We start from the raw sequence: 12528 nt of genomic DNA, 5'->3' as shown, positions 1-12528 counted from the left end.
CTCTCTGAGAATTCAGCTGTGCTTTTCACAAATAGCATGAACCCATGCATATAAAATCTATCTTGTAGTATTTAAATTCTTTTAAAACGTTTTGCTAGGGCTTCTGACTGACTTTATTTTTGAGTAACTTGTCATTATTGCTATTACTTTCAAACTCTGTTTTCCAGAGTGAGTGAATAGTGCCAGTATTAGTATGGAGCTGAGTTGTACATTCTCTCTTCTGTCTGTGGTTTACTTGCATTTTTACTCTCACATGGATTTCCATATGGTCCTCTGTCAGCTTGATTTTATACAATGCAAATTCTAAGCTAGATCAGTCCCGTTCCTCACAAACTCACGTGCTCTTTTTGCTTGTTCTCTCCAGTATAAATATTGTATGTCGTAATGTTCTTTATAAGCAGAGAAAGCTTGAAAAATAGCACGAAAACCTGCTTCTTTCAAGTACCATGTTTATCCAAGATTTTTACATACCAATGTTCAAATAGCAACTAAGTTCATACAGAAGTATGAATTGGTTACTAGGCCAAATAGGTGTAGAAAATAAATTAATTCCACGTTAATGATGTGGAATATGGTTCTAACTGAAAAATAGATACTGAATCTCTTTTTATACTTGTAGAGGCCTTTTTGAAGTTGCCATTGAGATCAATTTTACCAGTGTGCAAAGGAGAAGAGCTGCTCTTACATACTACGAAGACCATCTTAAACATAGCAGGCATACAAAATTCTCTACTCAAATAACTTCAGGCATCCTTGTAACAGAATAATGCTCTTATTGTTGCACCTAATTGCAAAGTACAAAACAAATTCAGGATCTTGATCTAAAACATTTTCAGTGACATTTAAACACACAAATTAGAGAAGTATATGGGGCATAGTCAGGATTTCCTTCTTACATCCAGTTTTGCCCTTTAGATAGGTTCAATGCTTTCTATTTCTATTTTCTCTATTTTGCGCTAAATTATGAACTTTATATGTTTTTCTTTTTTAATTACATTTGTTCTAATAGAGGTAATTTCTCATCAGTTGTATCAGGCAAAAAAAAAGTATTCCTGGACCACAGAAAAGGTAAGTTTCTGAGTGGATGAAAGAATTCAGAATGAAGTTTCTGCAGTTCATCTTGGGGCTTGGACCTGATGAACTCTTGAGGCCCCTTCCAACCCGTACAACTGTGTCATTCTGTGATCTTCTTTTTGTTGATATAAAGATTGCAAATTACCAGTCTAGTGAGTTTCATGTTTTCAATAAAGCAAAATACTAGTAATAACTTATTATAAGTGAGTGTGCAAATAACTCTGGATGTGTTTGGAATATTAAAATATTTTCATCAGGCTATATATTGCAGTAAATAAAGATCAATTCAGGGAGTTTTGTATAAGCTCTTTGTATTTTGGGGGGAGGCCCTTTTTGATTTATGTGGGTATTAGGAGTTACTATAGCAGCACTAAACTTCTCTGGATATCAGTGAAGGGAAAGAATATAATAGAGCTTACATGTATGTCTGTTTTGAATCTTACCAGCCTTTTGCTAACCAGGGAATTGGGAATTTTATAGCAACTTGTGGAAACATTGGGCTTGAATAAAATTTTCTTTTGTCCCAAAATTGTATCCTTCACTTGTTATATACTTGATTATGTACCATGTGTCAGGTATACATAGAATAGCATTCTGTTGCTATAGTTGTGAGGTTTTCTCCTCTTTAAAAATTTGGAATAACTGTAATAGTTTTGGAGGGGGCACTGAGCAGGTGTTGATGTGGACACCAGGTTTTCATTTTCTACATCTTTCTGTTTACAGTGATACTTATATTTTAGGTGTTTGTTTGTTTGCTTTGGTTTTAGTATGCATATAAATAAGATTTACAATAAGATGGGATCTCTTTACTCATTTTGCTCCTGAGGTATGTCTGCTCATACTATATTAAGTTACTTACTAGTTAATATTGCATTCTTCCAAGGACTGTTCTGTGCTTCTCCTTGCTGAGCTAGGAGTTTTTAATGAGAGAGTCTTTATTGGTTTTGTGTTGCAAGCAAGAAAAAATGCTTAATATCAGATCATTTTTACATCGAAGGCAACTTTGGAGGACAGTCAGTTGGTCATAAACAAATAGCCCTAGGTGCCATTATCTATGGTAACTTCTAAAAAAAAAATACGTTTCGAACAGCTTAATGTTTGACTGCGTGCTTTTGAAAGGCGTGGGGTTTTTTGTTTGTTTGTTTGTTTTTTCAGTGCAGACAGCTTGTTTACTAGATATTCTCTATTGCAAACCTTAAAGTTGTACAGATAATCTTGCAGGTACTGTGAAACCTTGTATATACATTGTATATACATGTACATATATGCATACATATTTATATTTAAGATCTTGAAGATGAATTAGAAAATATATCAGATTTATTAAAACTGTGTTCATCCAAAAATGCACATTTATGGTGCATAGGAGCAGGTAAGGTGGTGATATTTTACATAGCAATATTTAATATACAAATTGATGGTTTATTTTAAGTGGAACTTGGCAAATTTTTGTAGTAGCGGCAATGACAAACTATGTGAAAAGATTCAGAGGGCAGGAAGTTAGGAGAAAAAAAAATCTGCATGTTTAAATAACTGTTTAAGGAACAGAGACAGATGTATCTATTTTCAAAAAATGGCTTTCAGATCTCCTGTCTCTTCACACTCTGGATTTAATTGCTTTTGCCATTGCTTCAGTGACTTTTTCCAAAAAGAATTAATTTTAGCCCTACTGAGTGTCTTGTTTGCAGAGGGACTGTATTTTATGAATACAATTTTGAAAAAGCAGTAGAACAGTTGAAGCCTATCAAGTCGTCTGAGGATATAAATTTTTGCAAGAATGCAGTGTTTGTAATTTTTTTTTCTTCTGGGCTGCAGGAGGGTGAGGAGTCTTACAGTCTCTAAACATACCATTTCCTCTTAAATTTGGAATTCTAAAGAAAATGAATTTTTCATTGTAGCAAACAACTACAAAATGTGTATGCATGTAAATATGTAACTGGCTTCTGGTAAGAGGAAGTTATTAGACTTGGCACATTGATCTATTCATTTGCCTATGTAGCGCTTTTTTATACCAGCGTGTCTTGCGTCTGATTCTGTATCTTCAATATATAGTTAAATGCCATAAACAGCTTCTGTGAAAATCCATGGCTATTCATGAGCTACTCCCTGCACAGGACACAGTCTGTTTGCCTGGGATGGCTAGGCTAACTGCCAAGAACAAGCATAAACTATTAAAATCAGATGTCTCAGAAGCAACTTGGTTAAATGCAGTTCTTACAGTAGCTTAACACAAAATGAACATAGGCATTTTACTTTGGCTCATCAAACTTTTTCAAACTGATAAAGAAAATGTTTGTCTTTTGTCTTTTGTTTCCACCAGATCAGTAACTTCTAACAACCAATTTACTGTATATTATGAATGTTCAGACTACCTTCTTAGGAAGAATTATGAGGAGCTCAGTCTGAACAATAAGCTCAGCACTGCCAAGTTGATCTGAGTGTGGATCCAAAGCCTCTTCCATTTCCTCACTCTTTGAAATCCTCTCTTCGTATCAGTAAAGCATCCTTACGGTTTCAGCTTATTTACACTTTCTTATCCTTGTTTAGCACATCTAAACCGTGTCCAAATTCAGCATGTGTTTCCAAATTAATATCTCTTCCCTCTTTGTTTTTCTTGCTGATTTGACTGTGTCAGTTCACAGCGCAGTTCTTGAAATTCGCTTTTATTTGCCTTCCCTAACAGTTAAACTCACTCATCATCTTCCTTTCCCTTAAAAAGTTACGAAAAATACTTGCTATTGTAATCTACATTCCTTTCATTTTTCAATGGCAAATAACTTATTTAAAATTGAATAACTTGTTCCTTGTTATTTTGCCATGGTCCTATCTTTAATGCACTGTGCAACATAGCCCCGTGTCCCTAAACCAGCCTTCTGCTTTGATTCAATTTGCCCTTTTCATCATTGAATTCTCTTTTATACACCTTTTGTGTTGGGATTTTGCTCTATTCCTTGTGTGCAGACTGCCTGCACTGAAATGAATAGCATATCAATTACTTTCTTTTCAAATACCTCTCCAAAACATATATTTAACTGTAGTTAAGGCCAAACTGAAAGAGGGGAAAATTTTCATGTACTTCTGGTTTACAAATATCATTATTAATGGGATAGGTTCCTAGTTATGGCTCTCTGAATTGTAACTATTATCCTAATAATTTGTCTTTCTGTTTTCTTAATAATACTGTTACTTTCTGTATATCCTTTATCAGGACTACTGCAGTAAATCTATGAAGAGAAACTTTAGAGAGTATGTTAGTAGAACAACTGAATCCCTATTCCAGTATGCCTCATTTGCTATAAACTGAGTGAACTTATTGAGAGTCACACATAAGACCTTTTCTCCATCTGTATCTCTGTCTTCAGTAACAATTTGGATGGTGAACTAGAAGAGTGGACATAAAGTACTGAGTAATTACAGTATTCTACATCTGCAGTGTGATTTTCATGAACTGTGAAATGTTTTAAAGTTAATATCCTGAAATTGAAAAGAAACTATAATGTCCTGACATTAGGAACTCTAAAATGCATGCAAATGAGACACAAGATATGAGATAGAAAGATACAAGATAAAACTGGAGAAGATTCTTAATCAAGTACTTAGAAGTTTATTAGAAGCATATTAAGAAAATGTCGAGTATTTTTTTTTAGCTATTCCATTTTCTTCCTTGTGATTCAGAAAAATTATTCATGTTGCCTCTAACTTTTCTGACTGGTTTTTACTTTTAATTTCTAGAAGTTCTCACATATCAATAATGAAAATGGTTTTAAAGAGTCATCACTTTTGTTAATTACTGCTAAAGTCATTATACTGACCTGTAACAGTTTATCTGTGTAATATAACATTAACTCATCTATTGAGGGGTGAAGAAGTGAGTAAGACCAGTAACTGATCACTAAAGCTGTTCTGTGTTGTGAACCGCTTTCACAGGAAAACGTGCATGGCATTCAAGGAGAGAGTACTCTCCTTTCTCCAAAATAAGCCCCTGTAGAATAGGACGAGGCATGTGCTCAGAGTTGGTCCTGTAACTCACACTATCCCCCCTAAATGTGCCAGTACTTCTTGCAAGGACTGTCTTGGTTGTTTTGTGTTACATAGATTTTGTTGCCTCTTTTTTTTATTACTGGATAAAGGTTTTTTTTGTTTGTTTTTAAATGACTGGTTTATGTTGGTAAAGTTATATTCTAAGTTATAATATTGTGAAACTGTTGCTAAGTTAAATTGATGGAATTATCAATATCTACTTCAAGGTACAACTACGTTGCCATCAGTAGTTCATCTCTGTACTTGTCAGGCTGGGTTTGTGTTCCTGCAAGTAAAAACATGATGCTCAGGGACTTGCTATATTTTTAGCTTGCTGTTTTGTCCCTTTGTTTTGCTGGGAGAAGCACAGGATGTTAATGGATTATCACAGGGACACGTCTGGAGAATTTACCATTTGTTGGTTTCAAATTTAAAAGTATGTTTCAAGAACTGCTATTTTTCCTGTTGACGTGGAAGACTTTGTTATATGTCTGTTGTTATACATCTGGACGTTGTGGCATTACTGTCCAGAACAGGTAAAGAGGGATCTGGGGGTTGTGGTTGATAGCAAGCTGAATATGAACCAGCAGCATTCCCTGGCAGCCAGGAAACCATACCCTGGGGTGTGCATCAAGCACAGCATTGCTAGTTGGTCAAGGGAAGGGGTTGTCCACCTCTATTCTGCACTGGTGCAGACTCACCTCGAGTACTGTGTGCAGTTCTGGGCACCACAGTACAAAAGGGACATGAAACTGTTGGAGAGTGTCCAGAGAAGGGCTACAAAGATGGTGAAGGGCCTAGAGGGGAAGACATATGAGGAGCGGCTGAGGTCACTTGGCCTGTTCAGCCTGGAGAAGAGGAGGCTGAGGGGGGACCTTGTGCACGTTGTCCCTTGTCCTCCTGCTGCACACCACTGTGAAGAGCCTGGCTGTGTCACCCAGATGCCCTTCCCGGAGGTACAGGGGGGCTGCTTTTAGGCACCCCCAAAGCCTTCCCTGAGGCCAGCTTGCCCAGACTCTCTCCATAGGGCAAGTGCTCCAGTCTTGACCGCTTTGGCAGCCCCCACTGAGCTCTCTCCAGTTTGTTCATGTCTCTCTTCTACTGGGGAACCCAAACCAGATGCAGTCCCTCTATCACATGTTATTCCATTTGTGTACAGGCCATTTGAATTTGAGGCTAAACAACATTATTTCGACTATGTTTCATAAACGAGGCTTGACTTCATGTACAAATGTTGTTGTTCCCCTGCCATTCAAAATGTTCTGGTTTGCAATAGAAATTGTTTCATGCTTCTTAACAATTAAGTTGTTATTTATAAACCCCACCAGCACAGCTTACACAATGTTTCTGACAGTTCCACCATTACAGCCGGGTGGTGGAGATGCTGTAGCAACCCCAAATAATGCTGCAGATTTTGGCAGTGTCTAGATTTTTCCCCCATTGGTCATATTTCAAGGATTCTGGGAAAACTATGATCCCATTTTCTGTTTTGTAACTTTATGAAATTTACAGCTTTCATGATAAAATAAACTAGTCTTTCTGCTAAAATACCATTCCATAAAAAAGAACAATAATAGACTAGAGCAGGCCAGAAACCTTTAACTTTTGAGTTAGCTTCTTTGGTGAGTTTATAGTTTCATTTTGAAAAGACATGTTTAAAAACAGTATTAATATCTTAAATAAACTTACAGGAATTGCTTTGTTTGTGTTACTTACAACTACCTAAATTTAAAAAAACAAACAAACAAAAACAAAACAACACACTACTCTCTATCCCCCTGGTGTTCTCCAGAAAAAAAGCAAAATCATGATTTTATGGAAGTTTTATTGTTTGCAGTGATGAAAAACACACAAACAAAAACTTAGCAAACCTGTTTTTTCACTGACCAGCAGCGTGCTTGGATACCTGTGATTTGAGATGGTTGGGAAAGTTTTCAAAGTCATAAAGAAATGTCAAAACTCTCTTTACCTATTTTTGCAAATTTAATTAAAAAAATATAATAACAATAATCCTTCTTAGTTTTCAAACAACTCAGCCATGTCCAAACCTGCATCTTGTAATCTGGCTTCATTTTTTCTTCTCGAAAACACAATTGATCAAAATAGAGATGGTAATTGCCTCTTGTTTAAGCTATGGCTGCTGTTTCTGACAAATGCAAGCTTTGCAGAAAGAAACTTCACTCTTTTCGTATAAATAGCGAAGAGATGCAAAGGTAGGTGTCACCAGCATTTCCTCTGGCTTTTTTTTTTTTTCAGTGGTAGTTAAGTTATCTCCTTTGAAATCAAGAAGTTACTTACAGAACAGAAAGCTCTGAAGAAATGGCAATCTTGAAGAATGTTTTTCAGTCTCTTTAGGAGGATAGAGGCTTTTATCTGTTGAGGCTTCAGTCACACCACCCAAACACAAACCTTACAACAGCAACCAGTTGAGTACAAGTAACATTTTTTCTAGATGGAAGCAATACAGTTTCCAGCACGAGCCTTTAGATTATTCCATGGCTGTTTATGCTGAGAGTATATTTTCATTATTCGGTAGATATTGTAAGTGGATTGGTTAATCCTGAAATTCTGACAGTATTCATTTTCTGGTGTGTCTGGAATGTTCTGAATTTTGTGAAGCATTAAGTAGAAGTTATTTTTATATTTTTAATATGTTTTTTAATAAGTTATTAAATTATTATTTTTTATGTTATTTTTAGTTTTTTAATATCCCCACTTTATTTATGGAGGGTGCATTGGAAGTAGTATTAGGAGGTAAATCTGTTACTTGGATCTTATTGTTGCAAATACCGCCTTTCACAGAAGAAAAAAAAAAGACAACATTCAAATTTGCTTTTGCTGTAATTTTAATAATGGAAGAAGAAAACTAAAAATCGCTTAAAAAAAAAGGCTTCAAGAGTAGAAGAGGTAACTGAATGAAAGAAACCTAGGTTATGTTTGTGATACAAGTAAAGAAATTCAGCATAGTAAATGAGTGTGCCACCAGCTAATATTAAGAGTTTTGTAAGCAACATTTTAGATCTGTAGTCCTGATTCCTGTAGCTATGGAAGTATGAATTCATATTTTCCTTCAGATGCTTAGGTAATAAAATTAGAATTTCATTTAATTTAAGAGCGTAGAAAACTCTAGACAGTAGAACTATATGAAACAAGGAAAAAGCTGCAAAGTACCAATATATTCAAAGAAAGGAGGCACTGGATGACAACTGGTTTGTTCCTATCTTCAAAAGTTGCTGCAACTGTACAAATCAGAAGTATATCTTTACAGAGAGGAGTTTTATGTTCTGTTACACTTTTTCTAAGGAAATAAATATTTATAAAATACTCTCAAGCAACTCATGCGTAAGAACACCTAGACATGATTTAATTTTTTTATTAAATTTGGGAAGTATTAACAGGAGCAGAATCATTGGGTGCTTTTTTTTTTTTTTTTTTTTTCCTTTCCTCTGCTTCTTAGACATTAACAAACATTGTGGTTTGTGGCCATCTAGTGGTGAATCCCTTTAAAATACACAAACATTGTGGAGGATTTTAATAAACTAGGCCTCTAGCTTTACTGTGCAAAACTGAATTACAAAACCGTTTTTTTGGGAAAAAAATAATTCTGTAGCTCTTTCTCTTTTGTACTAGTACTTTTTTTTTTTTTTTTTTTTTTTTTTGATGGGCATAACACATGTGAAAGTCATTTCCACTTCTTCTTTAAAATTAACCCGATATTATAGCTTCTTTCTAGCAGCCAGTTTTAATGTAAATTTTATAAATGGTAGGTGTATTTCCAAGGTAAAAAATATTCTGTTAAATATCTTTGAAATATATGTAAATTCTGAAAGCAATTGATACTCCTTAATGACTCAATAAATTGGACAGAAAGTATACTGGCTGGTTGTCCTGCTTAACTCCCTTTCACTACATTATCTTGTTAATAGCTCAAACATACCTAATGTTTTTTAGTATTTTTCTCTATGACCTATGGTTTTGAATGTCGTGGGAAAATTATTTCTCACAAACTGTATACTATAAGCAGGGATATCATGGATATATATAACGGATGCTATAAGCATCAGTCAGAAACAATAAAGTAGATGACACATACCAAGGCACATCTGAATGAGATTCTTGTACATTGTGAGATCTGGTGAACTTCTGATGTATGCTAAGTTCCTGAGAAGTGAAAAATTGCAATCTTGTTTGTATTAAAGAAATAATTTAACGAGCGTATTAGTGGTAAATATAAGCTAAGCATTTACATTTCTTGTTTTCACTAGATAATAACAAAATTCTGAAAATGTGGTGGGTTTAGTTTTTGATTTTTTTCCTTGACTGGGAAATGGATTCATGATGATTTTTGTAATAATTTTGGTTTCACTGTTTGTTTCTTTCATCAGTGTCATTTTTTCATATGTGACCATTCCAGATAGCAGATCCTTGAATTGTCAGTGTTGACATAAATTTCTGTTCTTTTTTAAATTGCAGTAGCTATTTTTTCTATTTAATCTGTAGATTTCATAAAGATGTCAGATAAACATAATACAACAAAAAATACTTGAACTCACTATCCAGCATGCCACCATCCATCCATTAACATTGAACATTGTATCAGGATGGTATTGGGTTAATGTGTGTAATGGTTTGTTTCATTTTCAGGTATTTGGAGTGGATGACAGCCAGGATTATAATAGGCCTGTTATCAACGAGAACCAGAAAGATTTAGTAAAAGATTGGGCTATAAATTCTGCTACAGTAGTGCTGGAAGAAAAAAGACCACTGAGTACAACTGGATTTCTTGACACAGAGGTAGAATTTAACTTTTGATGGTCTTCTTTTTTCTTCCGATGAGAGAGCACTAATAATTGAAAAATAAGTGTTAAAGAGCAAACAAAACCTTGCCTGGAAAATATTAGCTCAGGTCTCTACGTTCTTTATTTTTCTTAGTCCTTTATTGCATTATTGAAATCTCTATGTCAAAGAGAGGCAAGTAAAATTGGGAAAAGTTTAAACTTTGCTACTTTTCCATGTGCACTAATACCAGTGTATGGGAAATGTAGCAAGAATTTTGTTGCAACATTGCCTTTGCAACACACATTTGCACAGTATATGTTTCTTGTAGTTTATACAGTGGAACTGAGGAAAAGCTGGTTATGTTTTATAGCCCAAAGCAAGTAACTATATTAAAATTCAGAAATAAGGTATATGCATTTAATGTGTGATACAAAGCCAGCTAGGGAAAAAAAAAATACATTTCAGGTTATTTTTTTAACGAAGCCAGAGGTTTTTAAATTCAGGGTTTTGTTTCTCAAGTGAGATGCCACTCATGAGAAATCACTTATGTTAGTTGCCTCAGAAGCAGTATAATTAAATCAGTTGATAAAAGATTAGGCAAAGGAAAATGTCTGTTCTTTGTATATGACTCAAAATATGCACATGAGCTAGATGTTAATCATATTGCATATTGAAATCCTGGGAGACATTCTGATATCATGGTGATGGATAAAAGATAGCTTAAAATGTGTTAGAAATAGAACAGGCTCAGACTGGAGCAGAATTAAATTTGATAACGAAGCACATCACATTTATTCTGCTTGCCATGGCAAATTGACGCTGAAATACCATCTTGTAAATTAACAAACTTTATAAATAAGCAATTTTTCTGGAAGACATCAAAAGCTTAAAGTACGACGGTCTGCCTGCCATGCAAATGTATTGGTTTTGGTATCTAGAAGACTGCTTTTCATAGAAAAAGTGTACGTTGTCATTTTTGTATTTGGGCTACTGTGCAGCCCTGATACACTAAATAAGTCAGTGTATTTAGATTAGTGTCCTTGTGTCATTTTTCTAAGGTTACTGTACCTTGCTTCTTTGAATGAATCCGTAAGTGCAGTTTTACTCTTTTTCATGCCTTTTGCAGCATTCAGCTCTTTTGTGCCTTGTGAGTTTTCAAGATTATCAAAAGTACTGATTTGTTTCCATTTCTGTATTTTTTTCCTATTTATAATAGCAGAAGAATATATGATTTACTTTATGACCATGATTGAGCTTTCCAGGTATCATACTTTACAAATAACAGGTTGATTTGAGAAGACCGGGACTTCTGCAATCATAGGACAGGTTTAAGAACCCTTCTGGCAATGGCATATGAACACTCCCTTTGAATTAAGTTGAAATTACAAAAATGGTCCCTTTTTATTACTATGGATGCTTTGCTGAATACATAAGCTTTCTTCATGTATTGGGAAAAGAGTGGGTTATCTTAGCGTAGTCATAATTTATAGGATTATTATGAGGCATAGCAGGGGAAAAATGGTAATTGCTCTGTAAGTAAAGGAGATGAAACAACATGGATATAGCATGAATTAATGTAGGGTAAATGATGAGGGTAAATGAAGGTTGGTAAAAAGCCTACTAGAGAAACTTAAAAATAGAAGTAAGTTAATACATATGTGGAAGTAAAAGAGAAGCTAGTTCAGAAAAAGAGATGTGTTTCATAATTTTGTAGTAGGGTAATAGTAATGAGGATAACTATTGGTTCAACTAGAGAGAAGGTTGTAATATTTAAACTTTTATTTATTTATTTTTTTAACCAAAACAGATTGTTTGAAAGGGAGAGGAAAGGGAGAGGCAGGTGTGTTTGATTTGCAAAATACATGAGCATCGTATTCTTGTTATACGTGAGCTTTTTCACTTGTGCTTTTTGGAAGTCTTACTGTATTAGTGAGCTGCAGATCCTAAGTGAATAAACCTTATTGAAGATTTTGCCTAAATAATCAGGTAACCTTGGGGTAGCTCAGTGTCCCAGGCTGTGGGGAGGTCTTGGTGCATCTGCCTATGACAGTTGCACCTATAGATGATTTAGAAGAATGAGATGAAATCAGAACATGTTTGAAATAGAAGAAGGGGTTAAAAGTTAAAGAGTATTCAGTTCTGGAAGATGAAAAAGATGGCTTGGGAAATTATGAGGATTTATAAAATCATTTTGGGGTTGAAAGATTATCCTGAGTTTAAATATATTCACTTTAGAAGGCACATTGTAAATAACTTGCTTTGAAGGGAATACAATTTGCTTTTCTTATAAAGAAATTCTCCCTTTTTCCTTTGGTATGACAAGCTTTGGTACTTTGAAGGAGTCATGAGACTAGATGAAATGCAGAATAAATGTCTGACACAATTGGATTGAGCTTGCATGCTCTGTTTCTTGCCTTTTCAATGGTTATAAGCATCAAAAATAAGCATTAACAATACTAAATCCATGTATGTAAAATATTTAATTTTTTTTTCTATATTATGAGCTGCCACTTGCAAACCAAGGTAAGTGTGGTTTAAGAAAAAATATTAAATATGATAGAGAACAAAGAGAAGTAGGGTTATGATTTATCCATCCAACTTCCATTTAATTTTCAGTGACTATATGCTAACCACAGTTCTTAAATCATGTACATG

General features: G+C 34.6%; 1 protein-coding gene across 5 annotated transcripts in view; it reads left to right on the top strand.

Annotated features, from left to right (window-relative positions):
* The window catches only part of CEP170 (centrosomal protein 170), a 101382-nt gene that overhangs the window by 54496 nt on the left and 34358 nt on the right, over nt 1-12528 (top strand). For 4 of the 5 annotated variants that reach the window (XM_082757941.1, XM_082757940.1, XM_082757939.1 and 1 more), the window contains exon 10: nt 9739-9888. The exons of the other annotated variant lie outside the window; for it this stretch is intronic. In XM_082757941.1, the coding sequence (XP_082614067.1) occupies nt 9739-9888 (150 nt within the window). The remainder of the gene's footprint in view (nt 1-9738; nt 9889-12528) is intronic. 5 annotated transcript variants of the gene reach the window in all.

Source organism: Aythya marila, assembly GCF_965140915.1.
Source record: "Aythya marila genome assembly, chromosome: 3".
Taxonomy (NCBI): domain Eukaryota; kingdom Metazoa; phylum Chordata; class Aves; order Anseriformes; family Anatidae; genus Aythya; species Aythya marila.
The sequence above is the reverse complement of the archived record's forward strand: the minus strand, read 5'-3'. Positions and strand labels throughout refer to the sequence as shown.